Raw genomic sequence first — 21,688 nt, forward strand, 5'->3', positions numbered from 1 at the left:
TTCTTGAGTTTTAGCGAGACTAACGAACATCAATTCATTTTTATATACTTATATAAAGACTTGTATTTAGCATATTTAATAAACTTAAAAAAAAGGGGTTTTTAACACTACCTACTTTTTTCCTACCAGTAAAGGGAAAAAAATATATTTTATTATGGTATCTTAAAGGTTTTTCTGAGTAAGCACTATCATAATATTTTTTTATTATGATTAGTTACTATTAGTTCGTTTACTAAAAAGGACAACATATTAGTGGACAGTTTTACCAGTCCGATTTTTAGGTTTAGTACATACATATTACAATTTCTCATTGTCTTAAATATAAGGTTTTTTTTTTTTTTTTTTTATTGCTTTGATGTGTGGACGAGCTCACAGCCCACTTGGTGTTAAGTGGTTACTGGAGCTCATAGATATATACAACGTAAATCCGCCATCTATCTTGAAATATCAGTTCTAAGATCTCAGTATAGTTACAACGGCCCCACCCTTCAAACCGAAACGCATTACTGTTTCACGGTAGAAATAGACAGGGCGGTGGTACCTACCCACGCGGAATCACAAGAGGTCCTACCACCACTAAAGGTACTATCACAAGGTGTGAGGCCGCCATCTATAAGTTACTTTTCCCCCTACTATTTCATTACACCCTCGTAGTATTCTCAACTTGTTTTCTATTTCGTCCTGTACTGCTCATCTTACTCCTATATTGAATAGTACTGGTTAGGTGTTCTTCTTCAGCTGAATACGTTGGTATTACCCTGCTACCTATATCTGTCATGAATAAAACTTCCGCATAAGTCGGAGCGTTAATTAACGGTTTTTAAAGTGCAACTGGTTGGGTCTTCCACCTGAAGAAGCCCTGTGAAGACTGCTTCCGCAAAATAGTTGGCGGGATTAATGCTGTGATATCTATAGACTTCGGTAACTGCTTAACATCTGTAGACCCGTAGGCGCATCTGCCTATCTACTCTAACTAGTGGTCCCGTAGTAGTCGAAATTCGACTATAATTAATTGAAATTATATATTTCAACATTATTGTGGTCCTATTGTTACAGATTTCGCCAAGACTACACTATAGACAAATACTCGTAATATTAAAGATAAACAATACTAACCTATTCTAAATTTGACTACAGACTTTAAGCAATAACAAAAGTTTGACAATGAACAAAGAGTAGGTATATGTGTGTGTGTGTGTCAAACACATGGTAGTGTGTGTAATGTTTTCTTTATTGATTTAATGCATCTTTTATGCATTATTTAAAAAAAATATTAGCATTGTGCACTTCTTCTCTATATTCTCTATAAGTGTGGGAAATTTCATACTCCTCCGTCCGCGCAATTTTCGTAAAAAGGGATACAAAGTTTTTGCTTCACGTATTAATATATAGATAATAATAAAAACAAAAACCTACAGTCATTTAACAAAAAACCCGTTAAAGACGGTTTTGAGGAAAATGTTAATTTACAGCTTACATCAGAATGCATCGTTTTTTTCCAATGCTATTTATCATTTAATTAAAATTTAGATGGAGTTTGTCGTGCGTTTCGTGGCTAGAAATCGTGCTATTTTTGTAAACGACAATCGTCTTTAAATTATCGTATCATAATATAATAATATGTTGCAACGAGATTTATAGCTTGTTTTCTGATTATGCCAAAAATGGCATCATATGTTTTTTCTAAGTATTATTAAACGTATCGATAGCCCACGCCCAAACGTAGCCCAATGATGAAAAGCCCTTTACAACCTCAAGTGTATCTTTGCTTTCCATTTCAGACTGTTCATAATCCCCCTCCATAAGTCCACGTTGTCATTTACGCAGCAATGAAGGCGAATGAAATGTTCGTTGTATCTTCCGTACTTTTTGTGCTAATAGTAAAGATAGAACAAAGCGATCTTGTGGTTGCGTTGGTACCTTAGATATTTTAATAGGCTAATAGCAAAATGAAGCTATGTATTCAAGATTCCGTGATTTAGTTCAAATCGAAGAAACAAAAATAGTTATTAAAAAACGTAAAATAATTCCATTTCAATCTGGAGCAATTTAATAGTGAAGTATTAAACAAAGATGAGTTCATTAGACAGTTCTTATTCAATTAGTAGTAGTTTATTTAAAAATTAAAAAACAGTTAAATTGTTTTTTTATGAGTATGGGGGGCTCCGCCCCCCTACCCCCTGCCAGGGCTTCGCCCCTGGACCCCGGCTCGGTACTCCACGAACTTTCGACCTGGCAGGAGAAAAAAAAGTATGTGCACCGCGGGAAAAAATTAGGACATCTCATCCCGCATGTTTGCCACCAAAATGTACTATTACAATTTGTCATTTGAGATTACAATAATTTATTTTTCATAAAATATAATAATAACATAAATTCTCTTCACAAAATTTTATTAAAAAAAAATAGAATTTCTTTATAAATTAATTTATAATTATTTTGTATAGATTTATATTGAGGTCAGGTATTTTTACTTTTGTAAATCATATCTTCCTTTATCCCTCGCTGTAAGTCTCGGAAATCTAAAGCTTTGGATTAATATACACGAGATTTAAAAATTAGTTCGCCAAAGAAGTTTTACTTCTGACATGTGTACTTTGTACGCACGCACTTTTTTTTTTCTTTTAGCTTCTCTGTAAAAAATTAATCTAGAGATCTAAATCTAAAGATAAATATCTAATCTAAAGATAGTAGATGATACTCTACAGACCTATTTCATCCTCAAAGCAGTCAAAGCAAACATGCGTTCTGGTTTGGTGGGTAGGGCAACCGTTTAAACCTAAAATATGTTTTATTGATGGTGTGTATGTGTTTATTTTTTAACCAAAAATTTTAATTTTTCGGTAATTTTCGAGTAATGATTGACATATTTACCATATTCCCTTATCAATAGATACAATAGACACATAAGTCATGTAGTCAAGCATCAACGAGATGTTTCAATTCAATTAAAACTCAGTTATGTGGTCAACATCCATGTTATTTTTTATTTAACGGTCATTTTGATCCAGGTTACATAGCCATTTCGTAGTATACAGCGTAGAACTTAACTCTACGAGGAACAGACTCTTGGGAAGGGTTTCGGTTTAACGGCATATATTTTAATCATTACCTTTTTTTTCTATTTTTAATACCGCCACCGTAAAGTTGAGGCAGTTATAAGATATAAGAAAAGTGTGCACTATTCAACTCAAAAACAAAGCGTGGACTCAAAATACGCAGAATGTTTTCAGAAACTTTACTGAATATTTTGTAACAAGTTCACGCTCTGTGTCTGAGCTTACATCTTTTTACAAACGTAAAACATTTCATATAAAAATAAAGAACATCGCTCTAGCATATCCATATGTCCGTATAAGAGAATCGCGTCGTCTGTGTCTGTGTGATTGAGTGGATTGTAAAATTTTCACGCGGCCGGCTTCTCCTCCGAGACAGCTGTGGCACCCGAAGCCACGGAGCCGCCATCGTCCGGAGGTGCTGATTGGCATTGTAATGAAGGGAACCTTGCATACAACGCTGCTTGGTATTTGGGATGACTGTAAGAATAGCACACGTTTAATGATCAAATCAATATATATGATGGAAATATAGTTTAATGTTTCATTTTGGAAAATATACCAATGTAATCATTAACATGTTTATGTTTTTCATTATTATTTAATTCATTTCAAAAGAGATCCAAAAACAAACCTGATGCCATAAACAATCGGATTATACACAGCGTTAGCTTTGGCAAAGAGCGATCCCCAAATGGTGGCCAGAGGACTGATCGGGGCGCTTTCAAACACCCCTGTGTAGTTTATAACCAAATAAGGTGTCCAAGCCATGAACCACAAGGAAATTGTCATCAATGCCACCTGAAATTTTTTAAGTCATTATAATATACGAATTTTTGACAGTATATATATATTATAAATATATATTTACTAACAATCACGCCACGTTAACTGGTCCCGTGCTAAGTTCGTAAAGAACTTGTGTTACAAGTACCAGATAATGGAAATAAATGTAAGATTTTTATTATACACATACATATTACTATATAATATAATATACATCCATAACCCTGGAAAAGACATTTTATATTTATCATACAAATATCTTCCCTTGGCTGGATTCGAACCCGCGACCCCCTTGTGTAGTGAGTATGTCACTTACCACTACACAAAACGGCCGTTAAATGTTTGTTGTTGTTTAAGTTTTATGTGTGACTACAAAGCACCTACACTGTGTCGTGTAATTACAGTACCTTGGCGAGTTTGCATTCAGCGCTGGTGTTGGCTGCTTCAGATGATCTGAGAGAGGCGACGTTCATTTTTTTCGCTTGTTCCCTCATTGCTTTTTCGTGGGCAGCTACGGCCTGTAATGTTAAATTATTTTTGTCTGGACGTTTAATTGATTGTACAATTATCAAAGCGCCAGAACATGCTATTTTACGGTCCTGCACGGGGGTTACCATTGCGCTGCATCTTTTCTCAGCGAAGTAGTCATTAGAAAGTTTCGAAAGTAGCCGTTGTTTCAGTAGAAGACGTTCTATTCATTTGATGATTTGATTTACCAGGTTTAAGACTAGACGTCAGTTTTCACGCTAAGGTGTTTACAGGCTCAGCTAACCATATAACATCTGACGGACAGTAATATTAATTGCCTATCTCAGACAATAAATAATATACTGATGAATAGTGAAACAAACCTGCACAATGAAGAAGTACGAATATATGATGAGAAGAAGTGGGGCGAAGTAAACAAAAACGGAGTAAATAAGAATGTAACTGCGGCTAAACCAATCTTTAGACAGGTAGTCAGTACCGCATGCAGTCATGTTTCCTTCAGGCACATATCTGTAAAAACAAAATATTTTTGTTGCACATGCATTTTACGCATTGAGGCAGCAGGCTCAAGGCAAATTTAAAAAAGTCTTTTGAGCTGAGCGATATATACATATTATCAGTAATGCGTTTCGGTTTGAAGGGCGGGGCAACCGCTGTAACTATACTTGAGGCCTTAGAGATTATATCTCAAGGTGGGTGGCGCATTTACATCGTATATGTCTATGGGCTCCAGTAACCACTTAACACCAGGTGTGCTGTGAGCTCGTCCACCCATATAAGCAATAGAAGAAAAAAAATATTATATATTTTGTATTTCATGGGCACTTCTGTGGTCTATTGAATTGCAATTAATTCTGAAGTACCTCAAGATCAGTTTACGCACCTATTCCAGCCAAAGAAGGGTGCAAGAGTCCAAGCTAGCGAAAATGCCCAAATTCCAAGAATGCGTAGAAGAGCGCCGTTGTTCGTCATTGGTTTTGCCGCAATGCCCTTCACAATAACATTATAGCGGTCGAAAGCAATCATTGTCATCGTCCAAATCGAGGCACACCCAAATAATGAACCGGCACAAGCATATAGCTCGCATGCAAAAGGTCCTAAAAGGAGATGATGTTTAATAAATTTATTTAAAAACAAAAACTCTATTCGCAACATTTTTACTAACCGAAAACCCAAGTTTCATTGTAACAGTTAACGACCATCGCTGGAGACATAGCACACATCATGAGGAAGTCTGAGAATGCCAAATTCACTACGAGAAGGTTTGATGGTGTTTTAAGGCTCTGGAAAATAGTACATTTCATGAGATAAAATCGATCTACCGACGTAAAGTTTCGGCATTTTAAAAGTTATTTATTTTCACAAACCTTTGTTGACATGAAAATGTAAATGACCATTCCGTTACCCGAAATTGATATGAAGCCAAGAACTCCGATTGTGAAGCCTAATAGGGCGTGCCATAGTGGGTTCATAGGTGGAAATTGGTACCTGAAATGAAGTCGTTGAAAAATGATCACTTTAGTTTACGAATTGTTATTGCAATACAACATTGAATGATATTTAAAATAAAATATGAATTAACAACAAACCAATGAGGATCGACCATGTGTAGCATATCAGGTGGTACTTTATCGACAACGGTTTGGTTAGCGGCTCCGTAGGCAGCCACTTGACCACCCCACGCCTGGAGAGCTGCCATTCCTGGTCCAGGATCCAAGGAAATCATTTTCGCACTATTAAAGTTGACTACGTAACCTGAATGATTAAAGTGAAATTTTAGGAAATAGTAATCTAAATTCAATTACTTCCAATTCAATTAAAATAAAAATAACTTGTCATTTTTTGCTCACAAAGAAGGAATGTGAACTTTAATTATGTATTGAAATGGGTATAAAATACTGAAGGAAATCATTAAATGAACTTCAGATTAATTACAGTAAACCGATCTCGTGGTGCGAAGTGTGGCAGGATTGCCGAGGCCGTGGAGGCTACTCGTCTTTACTAGTACGGCTCTGTTTTATATACCTAACGAGGATTAATGTTGCGTTGCAGGAAAATCAATATTCATAATAAGATATACGATGTCTTAGAAGGTGAATATATTATTATCTTGAGGGTGAATTTTACAGGTTTGCATTTACAATTGAAAATGATAATAATAATGTATGATATAAGAAAGTTGTATTTTCGGTTTAACCGTTTAACATAATATGTTTAAATTAAATAATTAATATTTCATGCTAATGGAATAAAAAAAACGAAAGTAGATTTTATTATTCCAAATTGAAATAATTACTTTACCTACATTCTAATGTGGAAAATTATCCGTCTTAGACATAAAATATATGTTAATATAATAAAATATATGTTATATATTAAATTAAAAATTAAATACTAAATTAATAATATTAAAATAATATTATATAATAAAGAATAAAAATAATAATTTTATAACTAAAATATATTATTAAAAGGAGTCCCTTTAGGCAAGGTTCCGAAGATACTGACAGCGAATTAGTCTAGCTATTCCCCCTTTGAATAGCTAGACTAATTCTTTGTCCAAGGTAGCTGCCAGCTCTTCGGTCTCCTGTGGTGTCGACTAACCTTTTTGCTATTTCCTTAAAAAGCTTTATAGCGCTAGGATCCCACGGACCAAGGGTCTCGAGACCGAATGGAACAAAAACATATTCCGAGCCTAGACCCTGTATTTGCATGCTTTGGTTTTTTGAGCCGCTTCACAAGCCGCACCAGCTTTATTGTAGGTTCCATGTAGATGGGAAGGGGCCAGCGTGTCTGAACAGGTTGCATCCCATACCAACACCCGGCCCATCTTCCATGGAATCAAACTCATATCGTCCGGTCTCTTGCCGTCGTCTCTTGCAATACCAGTCGGCTCAAGTAGACTTGGCACGTTGGCAGTGGCAAGGGACCGGCGTATGATATAATTAAGTGCGGCATGTCGCGAGAAGCGGTCTGCACTTTTTTGGCAAGACAGTCCGTGATGTCCTAGCTTGTCGACATCACTGCCACAGGGACATTTATGAGGAACACAGACCGGAACCCCGAGCCGTACACAGGTTGCGATTCGGAGCGTGTCAGGCTCAAGAAATGTTCCTGTATTTGACGAAGGGTACGCGTGAATCCAGTAGCCGGCCTCGTGCGCACCCACAGCCAAAAGCCTAGCACGCGCCGAACCTGTACTACAGCTCAAAAGATTGTCATATGTCAATTTGCAGTTTATGTCGTCCCAGCTCTTCTGTGAATTTAGAGAAACTGGAAAATTTTGACGTGGGCATCCAATTAAGAAAGCGTTTCTAGCTTCTTCCAAGCCAGCAATCTCAAAGTTTTTTACTTATGAGATTTGCTGAACTATGGACAAAAGATAGGAAGGCTGGTAAAGCGACACGAGAAATTTTGCGAGTCCCTAAACCACCAAAACGGATGGGTAGGGATGCATGGGTCCAAGTTAGCTCGTTTAGCTGCATATTAAGAATCGATTCTAAGCCATTTTTGATTAAAGTCTACTTGTGTCAAAAGATCTGGGTGATTCCAAAAAGAGCAGCAATGGAGCACATACGTAAATTTTGGAACGAAAAAACTAAATTTTAAGATGCAAAGTGCTTAATGTGGACTAATTTCAAGGAAACGGTCAGCAGAATTTTGAAATTTAGTAATAAATTTAGTTATTTATAAAATAAACTATGTTTAAGTGCCGCCGTTATAGTACGGTTGATATTTGCAAAGTACAGCTATTTGTAAGTACAGATATTTGTAAGTACAGCTCTGTATTACTGAGGTAATGTAGTTATGCGACTTCAAAGAAGCAGGTTTATGTGGCTAACAAGATTAAATGTCTTCGCTAGTACGTACGTACATTATTCGATACAAAAACTGCAATTAATTGTTTAAAACAAACTAGGTGTGTCCCGCGGCCCACGGCTCTATTTTAAGTAAAATTTAGAATGAATAATGTAAATGTATTTACGGGATGGTCAGTGTGCTTGTACCAAGCACATGTACAACAACTTTCAGTAGTAATGTCCGAAGTAGAGTTCATTGTTCCATCCACAGCTCATTTCTAGAAATAATTCTAGGATGAACTCTATAGCAAAGTATTTCTGAAAGCTATATTCAGACGAGTTTTGAAAATAATATGTAGTTTTAAGTGGGAGGCGACGCACTCTTTCATAGTGTCAGCACTGGCTTTTCTCTTCTGAATATCGACTTTTTTCGTTTTCTTGCTCTTCATCCCTAATTTTACTAGTAAGATAAGGCTTGCTGTAAGCCTACTAGGATGGCTCGAGCACCCATTACTACTGAGACTTCCACAACATGAAGCAATAAAAAAATATTTAAAAATATTAACCATTCAACCCTTCAAACCAGGATGATGATTGGTTTGCACAAGAAATAAACAAGATGGTATGGCGGCTTATACTAATTTTATTACAGCGTTCGATGTTATTCCTTCACTACTAAACTTTGTTCAAGAACACAGTGGAGAAACATACTTAACATACAGGAACATTATCATTTGTAGAAATCGAACTTGATATTAAATATCATCGAGACTCATAGCTGCTCACTCACTCTTCGTAGTATTACTTATGATAGAAATAGATAAAACATTGGTTCAAACTAGAGGTGGCTAATATAACCAATAACCAATAAATTTACCGGTAAAAAAAATTAACACTTCTATTCGATAAATAAAATTACCCAAAACGGTTAAAAATACCGTTTACCAAACACACTGCGTGTAGTGGCATAGGCAATTATTGGAAATTATATTTATGCAAGTTTCAACTTTATTTCAACACGTAAGATTCATTTTCGCCTTGCAGATGTCTTCAACTTATCATGTAAAAAATATTGAATTTTATGATTTCATTGTATGCTCTATACCCCTCAAAATAAAGCACAATATTTAAGTTGGTGTATTTTACAGTTAATGATAATTTTTTTCGTTAAAAAATTGAAATGAAACGATATTTTTACCGAACGCGAAGATGACGTGATTGGTTGATTTTTTAAACGTAATATTTTGTTTGGTACTTGACATTTTGGTGGCTCAGTGCATCTTTTCTATTATTTTGGTAAAGTTGTGTTTTTGTATTTTAAGAGATTTGTACTTTGTGTTTGTGTGTTTTGACTTTGTTTTTGTGTGTTTGAGACTTTGCTTACTTTGTTGTTGTGGATTTTTAAATTGTATATCTAATTTAAAATGCCGAAACGCAATGCAGAAATATGGGATCATTTCGAAAAGTGCTAGTACCATTCAAGTTTAACATTAGCAAAATTAATTTTTCAACGAAAAGATTTACCGGTATTTTCAACCAATAAAAATATCGGTAATTTTTTTTATCAATTACCAGTTAACAGATAAATAAATTCAACCGTTAACGCCATCTCTAGTTCAAACCAACAAAGTTTTAAACAAATAGTAAGCAAAAAAATCTGTGAGAAAAAAAATTACATTATTTTACCATAAACTTATTATTTCAATAAAGGTAGTAGAAATAAAATCCCGTGCTATTCAGAAGAAAAAAAAAATTAATGACAATTGAGGTATGTCATAAAGTAACAATTTGTTTAGTACAGAAAGCAAGACAAAAATACAGAAAATTTTAATAAAAGAAAAAGATAAAAGAAAAAAAAACTATGATTGTAATGTAGTGAAACATGAATGCGATTATATACTCTTTAAATTTATAATGAATTGGTAAAAAAAGCTCTTTAGAACCTAAAAAACACCAGAACTCAAATTCGAGTCGTGAAAGCTAGAATAATATCATTCAGTGACAATCTAAAGTTGCACTAGAATTCTGTGGGTATATATAATTTAGAAGAATATGGAGTCAACCGAAGAGTTGCAGTTCAGTGATGATGAAGAAGAAGTAACAGCTGAGACTGTTTTAAAAACACTACAAAGTGCTTGGCAAAATGAAAGATTGTCCCCAGAAATACTCCCTCATCAAAATGACATGGTAGAATGTATGTTAGGTCAAATACAACACATGGAAAGAAACATAAATAAACTTTCAAAAACTGATTTGAGAACTTCTATACACAAAATGGAGATTAGCAGAATTAAATTTATTATTTGTAATTATCTTAAAACTAGACTGAATAAGATTGAAAAATATTGCATTCCAATACTAAACCAAGAAAGACAAAGAATAGAAACTGATACTAATTACCTAACACCATCAGAATATAAATATGCTCAAGAATATGTTTTGAACATGGAAAATCATATGAAAAATGTGGTATTAAATAAAATGCCTGGTAATATGCAAGTCTTTGAAATGAACAAAATGGCAGAACATCCTAATTTACAAACGCATGTATTCCTTAAAGCCAATGAAACCATTAATGGGGTTGTATTAGAAGACTTGACTGGTGAAGATGAAGAAATTGACTTAGAAGGTTTGTTATTGATTTTCTCACAACTGAAACACATTATAGGTTTTCTTTTGTTATACTTTGATAGATAGAGCAATACCCTTGTTGGTTTAATGACCTTGACTATTGTACCACAGGATATCACCTATATCATTGAAGTTATCATGACTTAAATAATAATATTATGGTATATTGAATGATTTGATTATATATGTCTTAAATTGAATCTAATTCTGTTTGATTAATCCACAAAAAAGAAATAACACTATGGAAACAATAAACTTGCCAAAATAAAAATAATATCCCATAATTATTGGTGGTAGGCCATATGGGAATGTGTCACCAATTAATTAGTCTCTGCCATAAAGCAGTCATGAAGTTTGAAGAATGGGGACAGTCCCCATACTAGACAATGGAGACTTAGACCTCATATCTCAGGAGGTATTCACTTTTTATAGTATTTATAGATTTTGGTGAACATTTAACATTGTGTATGTCTGACACATACAACACTTCTGAACATACATTATGTAGCAATCTCAGAAATAAAAAAAAATCAAACACAGTGAATGATATTTACCATAGGAGTTAAAATCTTATACTTTTAAACTAATCTAAAGTGCAAAGTTGTGCTATAATTAAAATTATTATTTTTTTTAATTAAAACCTTGAGGCAAGAGTTCTAAGTCTCCGTTTTATGACTCAGTTAATGGCTGCCCCAACTCTTAAACCAAAACGCATTACTGCTTCATGGCAGAAATAGGCAGGGTGGTGGTACACATCATGCAGGCTCACAAGACACCGTACCACTAGTGAAAGTGTAAGTAAGATGTTAAATGATAAAGCTGTAATGTAAAAATGCTTGTAATTACCTTAACATTTCAATTTAAAGTCTAAATTTTATTGTAGGTATGTAGCCCAACCATATACTTACACCAGTAAAGTCAAATTTATTAATTTCGTAGGTTTGTAATTGCAGTAATGCTATCTATATAAATACTAAGTTTATGCATTTCCTCAGAAAACTAGGGAATGTCATAGAATTTTAAATCTGAAATAGCAGTAGCTATCATAGGACAAAAATTGAGCAAAAACTGAAACCATGCAAAAAAAAATACAAGAAAAATCTAAGATATATAAAAGTTTCAAACAACATTTGGACTACTGGCTTCACAAGAAATAATTACTGCTCTGTGGAAGATTACCTGTTCATGATTTTCACTATACTAAATGTTAACTTGTTAATAACAGCCACAAGTTTTACTGTATTGTTTACAATTAAATTTTTTTATTTAAGTAAAAATCTTGCTAAAAGTGTGGGCTCAGACTAAGAATAAATAAAATGCAGTATAATGTCTTTAATACTACTTATTTCTTTCAGAGGGCTCGCAGCACATCTTGCAATACAAACCAATTGCAGATCTTTTAAAGAACGGGAAAGTCACATTGTTATGATAGTAAATTTTCTGTAAACACTTTGTATTTCATTTATTTTTAAAACATTTGTAGCTAGTTTAATAAATTAAACAAAATTAATTTTTACTTTCAGTTTATTGTAAATTAACATAATAAATATACAAGGTAAGTACACAATAAGTACTGAAGTATTATAATCTCACAAAATTTAAATATATTTCAAAGTTACAATTACTACTTATGTAAGAATAGACAGTTGAAACATTAAAAAACTACAATGTAAATTTATTTGTAATTATATCACAATATTTTTTCATAAAGCACTTATTTATATTTAAGTTAAATCTGACAGCTTACTATTTTTCCTTACAAAAATATATCTGGAATTTGGATACATTTTATTGGCTAGCTAGGCTAGGTTAGGTTATAATGAACAGCACCTTACTAGCAGATCTTAAAATTTAAACATTAATCTACATATATTCGATAAAAACCTTATTATAATCAACATATTGTGTAATAAGTTACTTTTTTGTATGTTGCCATAGTAAAATGTACATTGTACAAACATAAAGCAAAGATACAAATTTAAAAGATTGCTTATAAATAGAGTATTAAATATGGACTGTAAATAAAATAATTTAAATACATATATGTATAACTAAATAAGTACTATGATTATTATTGGTAACATTTAAAGCTTCCTCATTATTTAAAAGTAACAGAAATAAACTCTTTGTGAAAATAGGTATATGTAGATAAATAATTTAAACAAATAGTTCGTTATGACCCTGTAAATGTGAATTGGACTAAAGATATCCATGCACTATTAATTTAGAGACACGACGTGTACTTTGGTGACAACCGTTTAAAATAGTAATTTAACAGTTGTGGTGGATATAATTTCTTACTTATCTATGTTAGTGTTACCGGGACTTTATAATATTCTTAATTAGATATAAACATCGCCAATGCTATTATCAAGTAAATACGACATTAAAAAAACCTACAGCAAACAGTGGGAACCTGTGAATGTTGCCTCAATTAAAGCTTCGATCTGACGTTTTAAGGCGGGCGGTAGTTTCTCGTCGAGGGTATTCAACTGTGGAGTCTATGGATACTTGTAATCTTTTAAAACCAAGTGTATCTCGAACTTGGCTGCCCAGCTATGGCAATGTATTAATTTGAAAGTAATCTTGTACCAACGAATTAAGTACCATCAAAATTTAAGTAACACATTAAGTACATCGTACATAAAACCGGCTTTCGACTCGCCTGTTGTTAAGTAATTATTTGAGCTCATAGACACCACAACGGAATGCCGCCTGCCACTTTTTGGACTGAAGTACCTATCAATTTGTAATGACGATTATGACAAATAGGCGAGTACGTGTGTTACATAATATTAACGTTTCTGTTACGTAATAAAACGTTCAGTTATTTCGTTTTATCCTGGTCGTCCGCGTCGACGTATTGTATGTGTTGTGCGTGTGCGTCCCGCGCAAGTTCTCTAAGGCTCTGCTCTGAGGCGGGACCCAATTGTTTAACCATTTTCGAGAAATGCCCGTTATCGTTCTTAAGTAGCTCGTAAGGGTGGCCACATTCGACGATCTGGCCTGCTTCCATGACCTACAAGCAAATGTTGAGCACATTCATAAGACTGGCACAGCCATTAATAATTCGTTGTTTTTCAATTTGTGAATACGAGTAGACGAAGTCACGACAAGAAGGATATTAAACAATAAATCATAGCTCTTAAACTTCACTACGTGAATTCAGATAGAAATCGCCTTTGAGACACGAGGTCAAAATCTCACGTTGATTCTAAAAATTATATTCGGATAATATATATGTTGTTAATAGCTTATCTATTTTAAACATTAGTTAATCTAGCATATGGTTGGGATTGGAACAGACTCCGAGCTCGGCAGTTTGAAGTGTTGATTGGTCAATGCTTATAAAATGGACCGTCCATTTTTTTGTTGCAAATAAACCCTCTGGATACTGCACATATATATACAAAAGCCAAACCGGTCAAAGCGACGGGCTTACCAGTGAATATCACTACTTAAAATATATTACAAATTTATTATTAAAAAAAAAAGCCATAGTGAATACGATTGACTTACCACAACTCGATCAGAATCCGCAACGGTGTGTAGTCGATGGGCGACTGTGACAACGGTGCAGTCCGCAAAATGTTTGCGAATAGACTTCTGGATCAGTGCATCAGTACTGAGGACAAAATGTGCACGTGTTTTAGAACATTCAGAGGTGATCGATCGATTTCGTTACTTCAAATTATTTAGACAAACCATTTTAAATAAAAAAACTGTTTTCCTTCTTTTTATCTGTATTTTAAGTATTGTTCGTTCTATTGATTTCAAACTCCATTAGTTGTTTTAGTAGCTGATTATGTTTTGTACAAGGCCAACTTAAATGCCTCAAAAATTAAATAAACCACAGCAAAGTGTGACCGAATGAAACAAGAAAGCAGATAAAAAAAATAAAAAAAAGATGTGTGCTGTCGTGGGACACCGGATAGGAATGAAGTTCCTTATTATAAAAATATTAATTTTAAGTTCTATTCGAGGTATAAAGAAAATAAAACTGGAGGTTTCGCAACAACCCACGGTCATTCGGTAACGTGCCAACTTATTGTGGTACACTTCATTCACGGTTGTTTACATAAGAGTTAGTGTATTGCGCAAACGAACGCTCTAAGATCGTGGTCAATGAATGATAAAAAAATATGTTATTTTTTTACGTTATTACAAAGTTAAATCGTACACTGTGTGCATTACTAATAAAAATCTTACGTTACGGACGTTTTTTCCCAGTTAGGGTACCCCTCCGCATCGTCCCATAAGGAACTTCGTTCCAAAAATAACATTTTTATTGCCTTACTTCGGATCTACATTAGCGGTAGCTTCATCCAACACGAGTAGTCTATTTCTAGCAAGGGCCGCTCGGGCCAGGCACAGAAGCTGCCGTTGTCCAGCACTAAAATTGGATCCACCAGAAGCGACTGATGATGATAATGACGTCACAGTATTTTTGAGTTCAACCTAAAAACAATGTAAATGTTTAAATTCAATTCCTAATTCTTATTACCTATTGAGATCGTATGGCGCTTAAGTCCTGTGGTTAATAAGTACGGATCACCGTCTGGGTTATTTCTTACATCTTACTATTCTTACACCATGTTGATGATACATAAACTGGTGGTAGGACCTCTGGTGAGTCCGCACGGGTAGGTACCACCACCCCGCCTATTTCTACCGTGAAGCAGTAATGCGTTTCGGTTCGAAGGGTGAGGCAGCCGTTGTAACTATACTGAGACCTTAGAATTTATATCTCAAGGTGGGTGGCGCATTTACGTTGTAGATGTCTATGGGCTCCAGTAACCACTTAACAACTATGTGGGCTGTGAGATCGTCCAACCATCTAAGCAATAAAAAAAACCAGCCTGAATGGTAATAATTGAAAAGAAAAATTCAGTGGTTTGTTTGAGAGTGGAAGCGAAAGCGTATTCATGTTCGCTGGCTTGTCAGGAATTCTACATCGATAAAAGTGAAATTTTAGAAATGATAATTATCATTGCTTTACTCTATACTCCTTACCTGTTCTAGGGCGGTCCATATTTCAGCGTCAGTGTATTTATCGAATGGATCCAAATTGTATCGCAAAGTAGCAGAAAACAGGACTGGTTCTTGAGGAATGATGGAAATCTTCGAGCGCAATGCCTAAAATAATTAAAATAAACATTAACGAAACTCCTTTGATATTAGTATATAAGTTCTTTGTCATTATTTTGTCTTTAATCTTTTTTTATGGGGACAGATCGATTGTAATACGCCGCGAGGATATGCCAATGCATCGGAGCGGGAAATCAAACAGGAGTGGAAAGCTTGCTAACTAATCTTTTTAAGAGAAAAATGCATTTATGGAACACTCATAACGCGATTCAGAAAACTAACGTGTAGTTACATCTACTGTGTATACTATTGTAAAAGCGCTTAAGACTAGTTAACTTCAATGATTTCAAACTTAATTCAATGAAGCTTCAAACTTTGATATGCAATGAACGTCGGTAAGAGTAACGCCATCTATCGCCGCATAGTCGAACGAACACCGAAGGATATAGTAGCATCTAGAACGCGCGAGAAGTACAACGCCATCTACTGTCAGATAGCGGAAAAACAATACTCGAAATGTGTGGAATATTCTCGATAATTCTAAGGATGTGGTATCGGCTATAAAAGCGTTGCAGAGATGGCACGCAGTCAGTCTGTAATCGGATTTTTTTTATTTATCCCGAACTCCAGCGCGTAACAATATGATGATGTGTCTGACTACTAAATTAAAAGGAAACTGATCGAAATCTATAAACTAATTTTTGGGTGAAGCGCACACAACGACAAGTCTTTATCGTTTTATTTATGCAAATTGTATTCCATTGTAGTCACATACTCGATGACACATTGTTACATTCTGTCACTAAACGTCACTGCGTCTTGATTTGATCTAGTTTAAAGATTAAAAGTTATTACATATTTAAATTTCATTATCTTAACAAAAGTGAAGTTTTTTTTATTAAGTACTATTTATTAAACTAAGTTCTTGTCATTTAGCTAAATATTCATTTATTAGTAATACGGCATATTATACTTCGTTACATTATTTATCTGAAGTTGGTGAAGTAAAATAAAAGAAATTTACGACGACTTCAGTACTTTTTGGAAGAACTTGACTTGACTTGACTTGACTACGTGCGACTTTGTTACATTTTTACAATCACGTGCACTTTCGCAGATCCTAAAAGGTTAGCCGGTATTACATCCTTAAACTCCATGAAATAATAAAATAATAAAACAAAAGAATATACCTAGAAACCACCACCTAAAGATCGCGCTTCGCATTATCCTTAAAAAAATGTAGTCATGGAATAAACATAAGAAAAAACAAAAAATCTTACTTTAAGAGCGATTTCTCCAGTTTCAACATCATCGATATAAATATGACCCTCGATCGGAGCCAATCGGAACAAAGCCGAGATCAATGATGATTTACCGGCACCGGTGCGCCCGACGACACCGACCTTTAAAAAAAAAGTGGTAAATTAAACTTTATTCAAAGCATAGTATAAAAAAACCAAATCGTACGTGTGACAGCTGTCATAGCGTTTGCCTAGGTTTTGGGCTAGGGGCGCTGTTCCAACTTCATACAAATCCGAGTTAACTTTTACGCTATCGAGAACGTTAAAAAACTCGCACTAAGAACACGGACAAGCCGCGAACTCGTTCACTCGTTAAATTTAGCTGCCTACAAAGCATTTTTGTTTCTCCGTACCTTCCAGCCGCTTTCAATGATGATGTTAAGGTTTCTGAGCACCGGGTCGGAATCTTTGTCGTATCGAAGATTGAGATCCTTGAATACGACGCGAGCGCGCTGCGGCCAGCTCGGCGGCGGGGCGGGCCCTTCCGTCTTCTCGAGAGGCAGCGACGTGAATTGTATCACTCTTTCGACGCTGGTCATTTGCGATATAACCTCCGTTGTCTGTTTGATACCATACTGAACCATGTTCACCAAAATTAATCCTTGACTTAACGCCAGACCGACGTTTCCAGATTTCGTTGTTCCTGGTACATAATTAAAATTCGAAATTTAAAAAAATGTTGAATATGAAAAATAAAATAAAAATATTTGAAATTCGTCTCACCGTCATCTAGTAGTAAAAATGTATAGGCCACAACTATAACGTACAAGGCAGATATGAGACTGAGCCAGATCGAGAAAGCAGTGTTTGTGACCAGAGTTAAATACCTGGAAGAGACATGCTTATAAAAAAAAAATTAAGACACAACTCAAAAGTTATGGTAAGGGTTTTTAACGTGACACGCACATGGAAAGGACCAGATTTCGATAATTCTTACGACAAAGCATTGCGCGTTCCGTGCGTAAAACAGCAGCCTCAAGATAAGAGCAAAAATCAGATATGCTGTACGCTTTATCCACGCTTCAGGCATCGTGGCCTAAAGGATAAGACGTCCGGTGCATTCGTATATAGCGATGCAAGCATGATCGAATCACGCAGGCGGGTACCAATTTTTCTAATGAAATACGTACTTAACAATTGTTCACGATTGACTTCCCCGGTGAAGGAATAACATCGTGTAATAAAAATCAAACCCGCAAAATTATAATTTGCATAATTACTGGTGGTAGGGCCTCTTGTGAGTCCACATGGGTAGGTACCACCGCCCCGCCTATTTCTGCCGTGAAGCAGTAATGCGTTTCGGTTTGAAGGGTGGGGCAGCTGTTGTAACTATACTGAGACCTTAGAACTTATATCTCAAGGTGGGTGGCGCATTTACGTCGTAGATGTCTATGGGTTCCAGTAACCACTTAACACCAGGTGGGCTGTGAGATCGTCCACACATCCAGGCAAAAAAAAAAAAAAAACCGCTCACTAATAAAAATAGCAATGCCGAATTTAAATTACATACAAATATTTAAAAATAATATCATCTTATTAATTACGTTCCTACATATTTCTGTTAGGACATCAGATTTCAAGATCTCTAAATATGTTGTTAATAGTAGCTCACCAGGCGGCTGTGTGTACGTCTTGCTTATCGTCGAATTGATCCGCCAGCATCATTTCAGCGTTACAAGCCCTCACGGTGGACAGGCCCGCCATGCTGGCCGACACGTGGGAGAACACAGGGCTCCGAGATATGCCTTCGACCCTAGGGAACCACGCACACAACACATCTATACTAATATTATAAAGAGGAAAGATTTGTTTGTTTATTTGTATTGAATAGGCTCCGAAATTACTGAACCGATTAGAAAAAATATTTCACTGTTTGGAAGCTACACTATTCCCGAGTGACATAGGCTATATTCTTTTTTGAAAAAAATTAGGGATCCTTACTAAAACTCCAATAATTTAACCCAAGGTGTAAAAAAATAATCTAAAATATTCATTACATCACGTGCCCTGCGAAAACTATTGATAATAGAATAAAATAATACTACGACTTTGTAGAACACATTATTATTTGCAAAAAGTGTCGCGACAGCATATTTTATGTCTAACTATCATAGTTATACCGCAATAAGTGTTCTTTTATTTAAAAAAATAAAACAACGTCAAATATCGTTGAAATTTTTGTTAAAGACCCGAGCGGAGCCGGAGCGGGCCGCTAGTTCCATATATATAATTTTAAATCATCGTTTGAAACTGGTTTGAAGGGTGGGGCAGCCGTTGTAACTATACTGAGAGCTGAGAACTCATATCTCAAGGTGGGTGGTGGCATTTACGTAGATGTCTATTGGCTCCGGTAAAAACTTAACATCAGGTGGGCTGTGAGCTGGTCCACCCATCTAAGCAACAAAAAAAAAGATTACTAAATAATAATGAATTTCTCTCTTCAAACTAGTGTATGAAATCAAAAAAAGGGGAAATTAATGTAATTTTAATTATTTTATCTAATTGAATTGTTTCAGAAAGAACCTACTTCTAAAGAATCTACTTCTATTCTTATAGGAGATTAATGAATTGGTTTACTGGTGCGTTTCGATTTGAAGGGTGGGGCAATGTTGTGACTATACTGAGAGCTTAGAACTCATATCTCAAGGTGAGTGGCGGCATTTACGTTGTAGATGTCTATGGGCTCCGGTAACCACCGGTTAACACCAGGTAGGCTGTGAGCTGGTCCACCCAACAATGCAATAAAATGAAATTTAAAAAAATGGTTGATTAAATTGTATATAGCTATAGCTATCAATACCTTTTTACAGCTTGAGCGGTGGTGAGGTAAACGACGGTCCACAGATACATGAGCACCCCGCACACTACCGTCGTAAGCATCATGAAGGGGCTCACTATAGCGACCATCACTAATATACCGATCATCACCATAAATATCTGAAAGATTACAAAATTAAAAAATTAAAAATCCGAATAAAAAATGCTTAGCGAAAAATTACGCTGTAAGTGCAGTGGTTCTTAACTACAGTAACGCGACACATTAGTGGAGTTCACAATCTTGCGACACGTTTGACAGGGGATCTTCTCAGTGGGTTGCATTTCCGATCCGGGGGTAGATTCTCCGAAGGCCTGCTCTTGCTAGGGCTAGAGTTAGCTAAGTCCTCAAGTTAGAGCCTCGTGAGCTCAAATGCTCGCTCGTTGAATCTAGTATGTTCAAATTCAAATTCAAATTCAAAATCATTTATTTCAACTTGGATGTCATCAAAAACACACTTGTTGAATGTCAAAATGTAAAAGAAAATGTTAACTCTACCACCGGTTCCAAAAAAAGCCACAGTCCTGAGAAGAACCGGCGAAACAAACTCAGCGGGCTTTTTTTTTTTTGGATTTTATTAAATATTTTCTTTTTTTTTTAAATAAGAAAACATAATTTACATTATACGAAAAAACAAGTCAAAAAAATACAATTCAAATAAATAATAATAATAATGAAAAATGAAAAGGCCAGGAGCGAACACCTCATTCCCACGTAGTGCCATCTAGAAAAAAATCCTTAACTTTATAATATGCCTTGTGTATGACCCCTCGAGATTACTAGAACAGTTAGGGAAAAAAAAGCTTGGCAAGGAGGCTTGCGATACGGTATTTTTATTTAAGGCGATCAGGGGGCATCGCATCTCTGGGTTACATTTACAAACGTTTACAATAGATTAATAATTTCTATTTATTTCACTATAATGTGTGTAAAAATTCATGCGAGTGTTTAACGGTGTCGCGAACTTGTAAAGAGGATGTTAGTCTATCGTTGAATAAAAAAGGTTGAGAGCCACTGCTGGAGTGCATTTTTTTGTAGATGATCGAATGTGGTACATTCGTTCGCTAACGCAATAATAAAATAAGCACAAGTAGCAAAGCGAACTAAAAATTAAAATATAATTTTTTACTCAGAGAATTCTGGATCCGATTTGGAGCTGGTGTCAATATCGGCATCCACCTGAGGGTGGGTGGTGATGTCTATGGACTCCGATAGCTACTTAACACCAGATGGGTCGAGAGCTCGTCGATTAATTAATAAGCTCGTCGAGAGCAATTAAAAAGAAACAAAAAATGTATTGAGTTAATGTGCGGGCTATACAAATGAATTGACCTTCAACGGACATCAGACCGTCTCAAAACGAGTTTATTGATTCTGTTTAGCTGAACATGTTTTCTTTTTTAGTTTCATTATAATAACGAATTCAAATTTAATCATATGATAAGTAGTCCGCCCCGGTCAAGCTGCTGCTACCGGCTTAGATGTATTTAGACTGATTTAGATACTAAGACATTAATTTCACGTTTTAAGCTAAATGATAGTTGCCACCGAGACTCCGACCTAATGTCGATCCTGATACAATAAAAGCAAATTGTTAATGCGCCGAGACCATTTCACGTTAATATTCACGTGACGTCACCCGCAACAAAATACAGTTGACAAAAAACTTAGTTTTATTTAAATTATTGAGTATGGAATTATTATTTGCAATATAATAGGGTT

At 35.2% G+C, this 21,688-nt stretch overlaps 3 protein-coding genes across 7 annotated transcripts in view; 1 reads left to right on the forward strand and 2 right to left on the reverse strand.

Moving 5' to 3' along the window:
* Positions 1–2,959: 2,959 nt before the first annotated feature.
* LOC692413 (opsin 1) lies at positions 2,960–8,963 on the reverse strand. 3 transcript variants are annotated; one of them, XM_062672567.1, is made up of 9 exons: positions 8,843–8,963; positions 5,921–6,086; positions 5,699–5,819; positions 5,497–5,614; positions 5,215–5,428; positions 4,694–4,841; positions 4,250–4,360; positions 3,691–3,857; positions 2,960–3,536 (listed from the first exon to the last, which is right to left on the reverse strand). In XM_062672567.1, the coding sequence occupies exons 1-9, from the start codon at positions 8,847–8,849 to the stop codon at positions 3,407–3,409; spliced, it is 1,182 nt and encodes a 393-aa protein (XP_062528551.1). In that variant the 5' UTR covers positions 8,850–8,963; the 3' UTR covers positions 2,960–3,406. The 3 variants fall into 3 exon arrangements, with proteins under 3 accessions (XP_062528551.1, XP_062528552.1, XP_037871704.1); XM_062672568.1 differs by lacking the exon at positions 8,843–8,963 and adding an exon at positions 8,698–8,822; XM_038015776.2 differs by lacking the exon at positions 8,843–8,963 and adding an exon at positions 6,267–6,319.
* A 20-nt stretch (positions 8,964–8,983) lies between these two features.
* LOC101744802 (DNA replication complex GINS protein SLD5) lies at positions 8,984–12,278 on the forward strand. 2 transcript variants are annotated; one of them, XM_062672569.1, is made up of 2 exons: positions 8,984–10,760; positions 11,443–12,278. In XM_062672569.1, the coding sequence occupies exons 1-2, from the start codon at positions 10,184–10,186 to the stop codon at positions 11,463–11,465; spliced, it is 600 nt and encodes a 199-aa protein (XP_062528553.1). In that variant the 5' UTR covers positions 8,984–10,183; the 3' UTR covers positions 11,466–12,278. The 2 variants fall into 2 exon arrangements, with proteins under 2 accessions (XP_062528553.1, XP_004928487.1); XM_004928430.5 differs by having other exon boundaries at positions 8,987–10,760; positions 12,118–12,211.
* The window catches only part of LOC101744514 (ATP-binding cassette sub-family C member 4), a 42,896-nt gene continuing 33,476 nt past the window's right edge, over positions 12,269–21,688 (reverse strand). For both annotated transcript variants that reach the window (XM_038015777.2, XM_021349664.3), the window contains exons 17-25: positions 19,952–20,088; positions 18,764–18,904; positions 17,875–17,978; positions 17,505–17,794; positions 17,131–17,253; positions 15,776–15,898; positions 15,060–15,220; positions 14,282–14,387; positions 12,269–13,781 (exon numbers count right to left, since the gene is read on the reverse strand). In XM_038015777.2, coding sequence (XP_037871705.1) covers positions 13,590–13,781; positions 14,282–14,387; positions 15,060–15,220; positions 15,776–15,898; positions 17,131–17,253; positions 17,505–17,794; positions 17,875–17,978; positions 18,764–18,904; positions 19,952–20,088 — 1,377 coding nt within the window. In that variant the 3' untranslated portion in view covers positions 12,269–13,589. The remainder of the gene's footprint in view (positions 13,782–14,281; positions 14,388–15,059; positions 15,221–15,775; positions 15,899–17,130; positions 17,254–17,504; positions 17,795–17,874; positions 17,979–18,763; positions 18,905–19,951; positions 20,089–21,688) is intronic.

This window comes from Bombyx mori, chromosome 15 (genome assembly GCF_030269925.1).
Source record: "Bombyx mori chromosome 15, ASM3026992v2".
Classification (NCBI taxonomy): domain Eukaryota; kingdom Metazoa; phylum Arthropoda; class Insecta; order Lepidoptera; family Bombycidae; genus Bombyx; species Bombyx mori.